Genomic DNA, 13,491 nt, shown 5'->3' on the forward strand with positions numbered 1-13,491 from the left:
TGTTGAAAATTTGGAACGTACGATTTTTAATTTATCTCTGCTTAGAAACGACAATTTATCGAGACTTGTACTGAAAAATTTAAATGAACCGATGAACCATAATTGCATTTTCGCGAGTCTGCTCTCTCGGTAATATCTTTAACATGTTTAGTGTGAATGGAATGTATTTTTCCTTCGTTATAAGAAGGAGATCTACGTGTCTATCATATGTTGTCGCGATATTTTAAATTATAAAGTTCGCGTCGTAGCTCGAAAAATTGTGAAAAACGATCGTAATATATAATGAATTTTTATAATTAAGATTGCAACTTGCATGTGCTAAACCGCGGTGAGATGATAATGATCGCGGACCCGCATGTCGTCCGACGCGAACGGTTTCTCGCAAATGTGACACTGCGTCGCGCTACGGTACGCCTCCCATTACTGTTTCAACAATGTTTCCATGAGCATATTGGCGGATACAATATTTTTTACATGATGTGCTAAATCTTGGGGCTGTCGCGCGAATCGCTATGCAATCTTCATCGCGACGCAACCAATATGACGATAACGTGTCATCGTACGAATATCGTAATATCCTATATTAAATACCTCGTGCTGTTGATATGTGTATGCCGACGCATTTTCCCTATCAAGTTCCGTCTTCCGTAGAACGCACTTCAAATCAGTGTAAATAAATGGGATGCGCTCTTTATTGCACTGGTTCCCAAATTCGAGCCACTTGTCGTTCCCGCTCGGCAGTCGGATAGCGCAGTCGCTCATAAACGAGTCGTTCATTTTCCCACAATCCATTGCGTGCAACTGCAATTTTTCGTACTGAAATAGTGCAAGCATCTGAAAAAAAAACAAAAAAAATTATAATTATTACCATTACTTTATTAGTAAGACAGAAAATTATAATCATTTTTTATGTGTACTTACGGATCGCAGAAAAATTTCTTGTGCTCCATTTTGGTGAGTTGTAATCTCACGAGACAGGATATATTTTTTATCCACGCAAAATGCCCAACACTGTCGTCGCGTGGATCTTGCATATACAGCACATTGATGTTTTTCCTCTTCTTGTCATTGATGAGGAAAGACCTGTTCATTCTCGATTCCGTACACGTTGATCGACACGTTCAAATGTTCAAATCTGAAAACGTCCTTTAAAGTCATTGGAAATTTGATACCCGCGAGATTCAATATTGTCATATAATGCGGATACGACAGTTCCCGATCCATATACTTTTCAGCCGGGTACAAAACGGAGATCAGTGACCATGTAAAACATGTATTGTCTGTCGTAGGCACATTGATCATCGCTCGTTTCGTCGCTATTTCTTGCGGCATTTGATATGACATCCCGCGCGTATCTCGCGGAATTTAATTTGTTTATCTTCATAGTCAAATTCTATATACGTAACAATGCCCATCCGCTGTCGCGTTCCTGGAACTCTTCAAGTGATATCAACGTGGGCTCGATGACATATCACTCGTACCACTCGCGCAAATAGGTGTATCGGTATATCTCAATGTTCTTAGTGTTTATATTCTTAATGTCACGTTTATTGTTTGTCGCAAACTCGCCGTTGAACGCGGTGTTCACTTTTACACTACCGTGTCTTTCTACAGCGTCTCGCACATCCTAGAGCATTATTTCTCTTGCGTCTTCTAAAAAAATCGCCGCGACTTAATGTAATCTACTTGACCATGGTGCCCGTCAATAAACGGCTTTCAAACGCGGCGTCGAGAGATCTTTCGTCGCCATTCGCGTATCTGCCACCAACGTGCACAAAACGTCGTTCTAATTGTGTCTTTGTACCCACGAGTCGCGCGATCCTCACAACCACGGATTGTCTGTGTCCAACGGCGGAGGTACGGACGCTTGGCACGACAAAGTTCTTCGAGGCATTCGATACACTCGTTGCATCGTTGCAGCCACGCGAAACACTCCATCAGAGCGACCTGGCCGCATTGCTCCACCAATTCGCGTTCCATTCGCTCATGATTTTCCATGTCTTTTTTTTATACAGTCTTCAGATCACGTCACACTCTTCCACGGAGCATTTGAATGTGATTCGTTCACACACATTGCAGCACCGCGACATATCTACAATGTCATAACATTCTAACACTTTTTGATTATATTTGTTTGCGAAAGTGTACTGTTCACACTCAAAGCATTGATCGTCTGTCGAAAGTTTTAGCGCAAGATTCTTATCGTGATTACGAAACTCCATCCATATATTGTCAATAATCAGTAGTTCAACGAACTTTACTATTTTTTATCCGCGGGAATTTTATTGCACTCGTACCAACCTTTCTTATCTGCAATTTTTTTCGCCCAATAATAATCGTCCTTTATTACATTGATATTTCTATTCTACCAATGTCTCTCTTCATATTCATCGTCCTTGTAACATTTGTCTCATAACTGTTGGTACACTTTTTGTCGCGCAAGTAAAAACCAGTCAAAAACGGGTTTTCTGATAACTATTCCATTACGTATACATAATTCTCGATCGCGTAGGAATTGCACTGGCGATGTATACCTATGTCTCTTTTTTGCGGATTACCGAAAACATACAGCATCATTTAAATTATCTTCTATAATCTTCATTGTCTCTACTGTCTTCTATCGTCATTTGTGCATTTATCTCTTTAAAATCTACTTCCATGTGCGGGAATGCACCGCGCGGAAAGATTCGAGTGAGAGAATGGCACAAGGTTGATATGATACACGACAGTAGAGAGAATTTCATTTCTTTGTAATTTAACAAAAGAATTTTCTTTAATATGCTCAGTTACAAAGTCAAAAAAATATAATTAATTAAATATTAGATTAACAGAATATTCAATGCGGTCACCTTTTCCAAATTGTATTTGGAATCGCGGTGATGGAAAATCTCGGCGATTTTCTCGGCTCTTCTCGAAAAGATCCGTTTTATAGCGGTTTTCACTAAGCGGTTAGCACGGCAGTTTTACGAAGCGATATAGTAGCGAGACTATGACTCTAAGAACTCTAAGAAGTCTAAGAACTTTAAGAAGTAAGGACTCTAAGCAGAGGACGGCGAGATCGAAGTATTTATTGCTTTCGGCCTGGGCTTTCTTCTTGGGAAAAATCCAATAAAATTTTGCCACAATCGTAATTATTACGTGGCATTAGTTGTACAAAATTGATTGGCGCTTTGGATTCCTTTCTAACGACGTTCAACGTAACAGTCATGCGCGACAGAAAATCCGTACGTGGGATTGGTGACAGCGCGTGACGTATTCGTCGGAGCGCGGCGCTCGCGTGCGACAATTGAATTGTTCTAGAACTTTCAATTGTCCGTTGCCGGAGCTTGTTTGCGTGTACCGAATTGTTTTAAAAAGAACAAAGAATGCCAAATCGAGGATTTTAACGAGGATTAAGATCATGCTCGAGATGAAATCACGAGCTCACTTTATGCGTGCGTTCAATGACAATTACTGTCGGTCGACTGAAAAGAATTCTTGCTTTTCCCGAATTAACGATCTCAAACATCCATTTCTTCGAACACTTCGAACACTTCGTCTTTAATATTCGCGAATTGTTTCGGATCCATGTTTCTAATATACTCGATTACATTGGTTATGTTCTCAACGTTCGCACGATGTTTAGCCATACTTTTTCCATTATTCTTATTGCGACCGATTTATTCGTCTTCCAGGACATCAATTGTGGAACGCTTATAACCCATTATATATTTCATTTGTGACTTCTTTGCTCCTTTGCCTATTGGGCCACACTTTCTTTAAAAGTAGATAAGCATCGCGAGCGGTTTTAGTTTATATTTTTCACATCTCATGATATGTTTATATAAACAGCACCAACGCTTCTCTACCGTGTCGCGATATGCCATCGATCTCTTCCTAGAAAAAATTGTTATCGACGCTTCTTCGAAGAAATTTAAAGGCTATGGAAACACAGTGTGATTTCATGCTTTTCACTGAAATATCACTTTCATTTTACTATAGAAAAGTTGTGTTTAGTTTAGCAGCCGAAAAATCGGTTGCGCTTCTTTTAACGCGTCGCGACATGTTACCAATCTGACAGTGTATATTTTTTTCGTTTAATCGTAAACTTCGATTACGAGCGATAAGACATGGATCGAATAAAAGAATATATATGTCGAAAATCGATCGAGCGCAAGGATACCGTCCATTGTCCGCTAAGTCCACCACCATAGAGAGAAAAAACGAGATATTGGGAATGTCCTAGTGAAAAAGCATCAAAATCGCGAACGTGTTCCTCATCATCAACGTCATCAATGCTATAAGGTTTCATCAAAATATAAGCCATAAAGTATCGCATTTAGAGTGACTAGTATCAATTCTCTGCTGAAAAAGCGAATAATGGTAAAAAAAATTTTTTTCGTTCTCTTTTTGCAGAAAGCGCTACTAGCGATGTTCGAGCCATCGATCGCATTCGAACGCTGTCGATTGCGAAAAAAAAAAATGTAATAAAAAATGAGAAAAAATTTGTGTAATAAGTATAATGTGAATAAAAAATTTTCGTTCGCATCACTACATATGTACTTTCTTTTACTCTCCATCTTTTACCTCGACGCGCTAGTAAAAAACCGTATTGAAAAACTGCATCATAAAAAAAGAGATTTTTACTCTATTGATTAATTTCTTCCTTCTTTTCTTCGATATCATGTTCATGTTACGCACTCCGACATCGTCGCGCGCTCTATCTTTCTCTAATATGCGAGCTCTTGTTATCTACGCATTTTTGGGGAGGGCGACGATGGCGGTGGGTGGCAGCGATGGCGACAGCGGCGGTAATGGGTGACGAAAAAAATAAGGAACATGAAATGTCATCATGTTTATGTAATCAATCGACCAGGGTTTTATGTTTATGTAAACAGCAATGTTGCCGGGACCTTTCCCGCGCCTTCCCCCTCCTACCACACGCCTACGAGTACCCTCACGCCTTCTCACACACTCCACCCTCTAATCCTAAGGGTTAAAACCGCTCTATAGCTACTTAGACAAAAAATGACGGCTTACTTATGATATTGTTACATTAAAGATTCTTTAAATTAATGCTTTATAAATACGTAATCTTTATAAATACGTAAGCTGTAATGTAATTTTTTATTATTGAATGCAAAAGCGGTTATATCCCGTACACAGTAACTTGTAGCAACATTGCTGCAACATTTCAATGTTGCATATTGCAATACAATGTTGCAGAAACATTGCGAAGAATTCTTTTTGCAATATTACTTCAGCAATGTTGCAGCATTATTCAAAATATTTTCAACAAGAGATACAAATTGATACATTCTGTCCTTATTAAAAAAATCAGTAAGAAACGAAGACAAGAATGACTCTTGTCATTGATTTGTGCCTCTGCTAGAAAGTCCACTTTAAATGTTAAGACTTATATATTGATTTGTGTATAACCCAATAAAATAAGATCCTGGACATAATGGAAGAATAGGAATTAATGATCATGTTTACACGGTACACTTAATTGGGTTTCATAACATCTGTTATCATGAAACTGACAAATCTCACAACCATATTACTTTGAAAAATGAAATGACTGGTTAGTTTCTAATTACGAATATTATTAAACCCGATTAATGTCCATTTCTAACAATATAGATTAATTTTAAACTCAGTTCAATTTATTTTCGTCTTTTTCTAGTTCTAAAAATTAGAAAAAGACGAAGAGTAAGTTAAACCAAGATTAAAGTTAATCTACATTAGGAAACAGATATAAGGTGCGAACGTAGTCATTGTCTATAATTTATAGGAATTGCGCCTATAATTTATAGACATAAAACAATTAGAAGTAAGGATTAAATATAATGTATAATGGACACAATAATAAAATATAGAACGTATAATATAAAAAATTAGAAGTAGGAGTTAAATGTAACATACAATGAATACAAATAAAATATGAGTTCATAATTAATTATGTCTTTATAAACTTGTTTCGATGTACACTGCCAATACTGAAAATCTACAGTATACGTAATGTGAACTATAAATTTTCAGTACTGGTAGTGTATATCGGAACACGCCTATAAAATACATAATAAAGACATAATTAATTATAAAGTCATTTTATTTATATTCATTGTATATTACATTTAACTCCTACTTCAATTTTTTTATATTTAATTTATATAGTATAAAATCTTATAATAAATATTGCAATAACGTTGTAATATTACAACAATGTTGCTGCATTATTACAATATTTCTGCAATAATATTGCAATTATTCCTCCACTGTGCGCAAAACCTAATATTGCATATATATTATGTTGTAATATTGCTGCAACATTACGTCTCAATATTTTTAAAACGGAAATTTTTACGTTGCTGCAATGTTGCTGAAATATTGCCGCAATATTTCGCAATATTTTTGCAATATTGCAATCTTGTAATGAAATATTTTTGCAATGTTGCTGCAATATTTCTGTGCTGTATGGAATCATGACATCTTTCAACGCGATCTGAGTTTCTTTCACTTAATCCTTAATTAACTTAATGAAAAATTTGTTACGTCTATATTTTAACATTAACAAATTTCATATTAAATATATTACAGATATAATGCATCTTCAAATCATAATTAAAAAAATGTAATTCTAAATGTTTCCATGCAAATGTTCGCTAAGAAAATCTAAATTATCTTGAAGAATTCGTTACTTGTGTACCCTTAATGTTAAAAACATTATGAATTCTTTTTAAAGATAAAAGAGATCAATGCTGGTCATCCTAAACTGTTAAAAAATAGATACATTATTTCTTCGAAAGTTCTTGCACGCTTTCTTAATGCTTAATTTGATCGTTTGTACAAGAATTTATCATTGGAAGAAAATTTATCGTGAAGGAAGTGACGGTGTTGAGAAACAGAGCTATTCTTTCATTACATTTTTACATGTTTACCATGAAATTTCTTGACAAAATCCGAAAAGGACTGCGCTTTACGGCAAAGTGCATGGATTGTAATATGAAGACAGGATGATTCCGTACAGCATGATGAAACGCCTGATTACAATGGCTATAATTGGTGCGTAAGACAATAAGACTCTTGTATACATTAAAGGATTTAAAAAACGCGAATACCTGGCTGATATATTCAATAGCAACGACTTGACCATTGAGATCCTGGATGCTGATTACGAAGATATAGATTCTTTTCGTAATCTGGATATTAATAATACTATTATTACTAGTACGAAGAAAATATGTTAAGAATTATGCGTTACAGAATGTGTTTAAAATATTTAATTGGTAATCGCTATGCTAGAAAGAAATGTATAAAGTTTAAAAAATAAAGTTCCTTATTAAAGTAAAAAATAAGATTCCTTTTTAAATATGTTTTTACTTTTTTTTCCGAGATTTAGTTTTGAAAAGAGAATAGGAGCAGACAGACTTTATTATCGTTGGCGCCAATCCAAGATAAAAAAAGATTCGATTTTGTTAGAGTGCATTCTTATGATATGTGTCAATTTGATATTCTTCGACCATGCCGCAACTGTTCTTCAAAGTATATTGTACATAAAAAAAAAATCTCCTTCATTTTAGGGTATGTAAAAAAAAATGTTGAATACTATATTTAAAAGAAGTGGAAACGTTACCGCATTAGCCATTCAGACAGCTCCAAAAGAGTTCTTAAAAGTTTCAGACAGCTATTGCTAATTATAAGTCGTCTGAGAAAATAAAATATCTCACATATCTCATGAAGTATTACGTTCCAATTCAACAGGATGATGCGTGCAAAAGACAGTAAGTTTATTTAATTTTATAAAATATTTGCTTATACGTATTATATGTTATGCATTTTTGTGAGATCTATTTACATGTTTTCTTTTTTTTTTCACAGCGCATTTTCTCAGATATCGCCTTCGAAATCTCGTTACATGCCTCGTATCTTTATGAGAAAATATGCATTGACTTCGACAGTGTACAAGTTCTTGGACATTGGGATCATTGTGGAATCTATATTTTGTGTGCAAATTACGATTGATGATAATTCAGACAATCGCATGTTTATACCTCATACTACGTCAAAGACGTTGATCAAGGAGCGTGCAGATATCGAACGATTAATGCAGTCAACAGTCTCATCATCATCACCGATTCAAGATCTAAATATGGAACATGTTAAAATATATGATACGAATAACGTGAAATTAATATTGAATGGCACATGTTTGAATATGAAACCAAAAACTGTGCTTTTCTTGTTTGAGCTTGAATAATGTGTTGAACATGTATTCTATGAACTGAGTTAATACGCACGGTGTTAGTAAGAAATTCGAATATTTTTGTCATTTTTAAGACAAAATATTAATAATAAAATCGATTCTGCAAACACTTTGTACAAAATTTATGATGAAAATATCACAATATTATGATAAAAATTCTATTATAGGATGTGAACTAATAGTCTATGGTTTAGATTATATTGTACATACTGCATTACATGATAAATAAATGTATGTTAAAAAATTTATTCTTTTCTTCTAAAATTATTTTATCCCCAGTATCTTCGCCACTTCTTCTTTATATCTTCGTAGTAGTATTGAATTAGTCAATAAGAAAGTGAGCGAGACCATTTGTATTACATTGACAAAAAAAAATATTATCATATTTAGTGTTACTGGATTATATTATTAAAAATTCATAAAAATATTATCATAATTAGTTTCTAAGAAATATCATAAAAATAGTAAATATTATATCTATTTAATTAAATCAAGTGCAAGAAGAAAAACAATGTGGGAGAGAGCATAACGGGAAAAAGAAAAAGCGGAAATAATAAGTATACTACTGCAACGGGTGGGACAAAGAGAACTGCGTCTGTCAATAATTCGGAGAGAGAGGACAATAGATTAAAGAAAGAATGCAACGGGTAAGAGAGAGAAGGAACTTTCCCCCCTATCATGAACCCGGTGACGCGCTTCTCACTTCCCAACATGTGTGAGGACTTCTCCTGACACTCGCACGCACGCGCGCACGGACGCACATGGTATACGCACTGACACATAGTGAGTTAGAACCCGCCTTGCCATTCTACTACAGAAAACTTTATTCTTTTACTATAATTTCACTGAATGTTTTGACTGTACTAAGTCCTCATTAGCCGTGAGATTTAGATCTCGCTTCCTCAATTCTTTTTTTGATATGGCACAATTAAATGTCATGTTAAAAAGAATGGTTGGACAACGATTACATATCAGAAAGGATACAACTATCTTCCTTCGTTTTTCCGATTCCTGTCTTCCTTTGACACATGGCCTTTTCAAAATTCACAAAGACAATCATCCTCTCAATTATTGTCTCGTCCATTAACACAGCATTGTACCTTGGCTATACTCTTGCATAAAATAATTATCAAAAATATTCCACAGAATTCTAGAGGAATGCCTAACAGTTTCGATCTTTTCAAGTAACTTTCTAGAAAGAAAATCAATGAGTCTGACATTTTGAATCCGTTGGATGTTACATCTTAATTTACTAATGTCCCTCAAGATCTCGTAATCGACAGTATTAATAAACATTGGCGATATATAGAAAATGATATTTCAATTCCTAGGACTGAATTTATGAAGGCCATCGAATTCATATTGTCTTCCACTTATCTTAAATTTAATAATGTTATATACAAACAGACGTATGAGACTCTGATAGGATCTCCACTCTCGTCTATTGTGGCTGACTTAGTCATGCGGGATCTTGAGGAGAAGGCTCTTAATACGCTGAGTCCAATGTCAGCCTTTATTTCCGATATGTGGACATAATGGCTGTTTCATCATTTATTTATAAGACTTTTAATAAGATATACATAAACGATTACAATTCACTATAGAATATGAAGAGAATCACAGAATAAGTTTTCTTGATCTTTTATTTTGATAGTGGAGGATGATATAATAAATGTGGATTGGTCTCAAAAAATGACTTACTTGAAGAGGTGCTTATCTTATTTATCTATCCACCCACAATGTTGTAAGATGGGTAACAGTCTGGTTGATCGATCAATTTTACTTTCACAACCAAAATTCTATCAGAAAAATTTGAAAATGGTTGTGGAAAGTACTTCTAAATAACGGATACCCGTCAGAAATGATATTTAAACAGACCAACTCGAGGGTCAAGAAACTTCTCTCACCAAGTGTTGCACACAGAAATTTGCAAAGCAATGATCATGAAAATACTAATATGAAAAAATTTTTTGTGCTTCCATTTATCCATTGTGTTACACAATCCGCCACACGTATGATTAATAAAGCAGCCTATGATGTAGATGCATTAACAAGTTAAACAAATTTATTAAAGACAAATTTACATAAAGACAAGAAAGAATTTTTTGACAACAATAATGTTGTGTATAAGATTTTATGTAAAGGTTGCGACGTTTCTTATATAAGACAGACTAGGAGAAAACTCAACACAAGAATAAATGAACATATTAATAATAAGAAAGTAGATTCATCCAGATATTCTGTTATAACAGAGTATTCGTTATATTATAACCATAACTTTAATTGTGGAAGAATATTAAAATATTAGACTCAGAATCGAATTACAATAACAGACTTATTTCGGAAACATTACATATAAAAGAGCAGGTATAATTAATGGTATAAATGTAAAGAAAGATATAGAATCTCTCGATAACGTATACGTTTGTTTGTTGAGTGGCTTTGTTAACAACAAAAATATTAGCGACTAGTTGGTCTCTCTCTGTTTGTTGGATATTGTCATCCATAAGCAGCAGCATTTGCGATTAATGTCCGGTGAAGATCGTTCACATCATTATTAAAGGAATTCAATATTACATGTTGCAAAAATTAAGTTAAAAAAAAGAAAGATTATTATGGAGAATAGCACCTTATATTTCGACTGCTGTATCATTAATAACTAATTTAATATATATATATTATATATAAGGCATATTTAAATTGTTAGAAAATCTCATGTCTGAATCGTCACGTGTAATGAGATATAAGAAATAACCTTCTAAATTGTATTACGTATCAGAATTGTGACATATTTTTCAAAGAAATGTGTAACACAATGAATAAATGGAAGCACAAAAAATTTTTTCATATTAGTATTTTCATGATCATTGCTTTGCAAATTTCTGTGTGCAACACTTGGTGAGAGAAGTTTCTTGACCCTCGAGTTGGTCTGTTTAAATATCATTTCTGACGGGTATCCGTTATTTAGAAGTACTTTCCACAACCATTTTCAAATTTTTCTGATAGAATTTTGATTGTGAAAGTAAAATTGATCGATCAACCAGACTGTTACCCATCTTACAACATTGTGGGTGGATAGATAAATAAGATAAGCACCTCTCCAAGTAAGTCATTTTTTGAGACCAATCCACATTTATTATATCATCCTCCACTATCAAAATAAAAGGTCAAGAAAACTTATTCTGTGATTCTCTTCATATTCTATAGTGAATTGTAATCGTTTATGTATATCTTATTAAAAGTCTTATAAATAAATGATGAAACAGCCATTATGTCCACATATCGGAAATAAAGGCTGACATTGGACTCAGCGTATTAAGAGCCTTCTCCTCAAGATCCCGCATGACTAAGTCAGCCACAATAGACGAGAGTGGAGATCCTATCAGAGTCCCATACGTCTGTTTGTATATAACATTATTAAATTTAAGATAAGTGGAAGACAATATGAATTCGATGGCCTTCATAAATTCAGTCCTAGGAATTGAAATATCATTTTCTATATATCGCCAATGTTTATTAATACTGTCGATTACGAGATCTTGAGGGACATTAGTAAATTAAGATGTAACATCCAACGGATTCAAAATGTCAGACTCATTGATTTTCTTTCTAGAAAGTTACTTGAAAAGATCGAAACTGTTAGGCATTCCTCTAGAATTCTGTGGAATATTTTTGATAATTATTTTATGCAAGAATATAGCCAAGGTACAATGCTGTGTTAATGGACGAGACAATAATTCTGAGAGGATGATTGTCTTTGTGAATTTTGTAAAGCCCATATGCCAAAGGAAGGCAGAGATCAGAAGAACGAAGGGATAGTTATTCTATTGTAATTATCATATTTTTATTATTTATATTTTTTTTCACATTTTATAAAAATGTGTATGTATTCTACAATAGTTATATTAAAACGTGCAAAAAGTTTTTAAACGATAAATATTAGTCTTTTGAGAAAAGATTATGAATATCCACTATAATATTTTTTGGTCTTCTAATGTAGGAGACCCCCTTTAAGTGTGGTCTGGAAATAACTTAAGAAGAAATAATTATATAATTTTTTGATTAGACTGCATATCATAACCTACTATATATATATGTATAGAATATATCAATATTATACTGTTTAGATTTTGAATGATCATTCGTCTTCTCGGATAAATGCAGTTTTAAGTGACTTCTAATTATGACTATTAAATCGTCTATGTTTCAACATAAAACTCTATTCTGAGTATCTCGCTTGATATGTTCTTGAAATGAGATTTGAGAATCAATTATAAATAGGGGCCTAAATACGGACCGCAATAATAATGCAATATTGCAATAACAAAAGAGACGCATGGAAAGATCATATCACTCACAGAAAAATATTCCGCACGCCGCCATCTGGCACGATTAAAGTTCATCCGACAAGCGTGTGACCCAAAGAATATAATATAGTTGCATCAAGACAAATGAAAGAAAAACTATTAAAACAATAGTGGCACTTGTTATAAGAAAGAAGATAAAAATTGAATCATGGGGAATCGAAAACTGAGCAGAGCAGTGAGCAGAGATGTTAACAGTACGAAGTGTCACATACGATCTGACTTTCCACGCGAAATAAGGTTCATCCCATGTCCCCCTCTGCCTATGGGCATCCAATTTTTTACATGAAATTTTATATGAAAGATACCCCAATCTTCCTCCCTCCAAATTTATTTCTAGTATAACGCATTTTTCAGACAGCGCACGATTAAACAAATAATTCAAGTAAAAGATCTAATGAGTAAATTAAAACGTTAAAGAGAAGCCCGTCGTGAAAAGTATCAATAGTATTATCATTTAGATCAATAATAAAATCATTTGAACTAATGATAAAATTTTACGGACATTATCATTATCGAATGATTTTACTACTTGTAGCGTTCAATAAGAAAATCATTCGGTAGTGGTAAAATATTTTATCATTGGATGTAGTCCAATAGGAATATCATTCGACTAATGATATATTAGTTACTATTGGATACGCATCAATAGGAATATCATTCAATCAGTAGTATAATATTTTGCCATTGGATTATTGTCAATAGAAATATCATTCACATTGAAAGCTACTCTTTATACAATCTAGTGGTGCTTTCAATAGAATTTTATCAATGGTAATATTTTACTACTGAAGATTTTATCACTGACCGGTGATAAAATTTTCAATAGTAAAATATTACCTCAACCAAGCGTGCGATATCCCACGATACTCACACAAAATA

The 13,491-nt window shown here is 33.8% G+C and overlaps 2 protein-coding genes across 30 annotated transcripts in view; both read left to right on the top strand.

The window, feature by feature from the left end:
- Nucleotides 1-13,491, top strand: part of pHCl-1 (pH-sensitive chloride channel 1) — a 673,866-nt gene that overhangs the window by 323,708 nt on the left and 336,667 nt on the right. The window lies entirely within an intron of this gene.
- LOC105149712 (uncharacterized) lies at nt 6,124-12,677 on the top strand. Its single transcript, XM_011062303.2, has 2 exons — nt 6,124-7,763; nt 7,861-12,677. Exons 1-2 carry the CDS (start codon nt 7,717-7,719, stop codon nt 8,237-8,239), a joined length of 426 nt encoding a protein of 141 aa, XP_011060605.1. The 5' UTR covers nt 6,124-7,716; the 3' UTR covers nt 8,240-12,677.

The sequence above is a fragment of the Acromyrmex echinatior genome, chromosome 1 (genome assembly GCF_024713525.1).
Source record: "Acromyrmex echinatior isolate Ae372 chromosome 1, ASM2471352v2, whole genome shotgun sequence".
NCBI classification, from domain to species: domain Eukaryota; kingdom Metazoa; phylum Arthropoda; class Insecta; order Hymenoptera; family Formicidae; genus Acromyrmex; species Acromyrmex echinatior.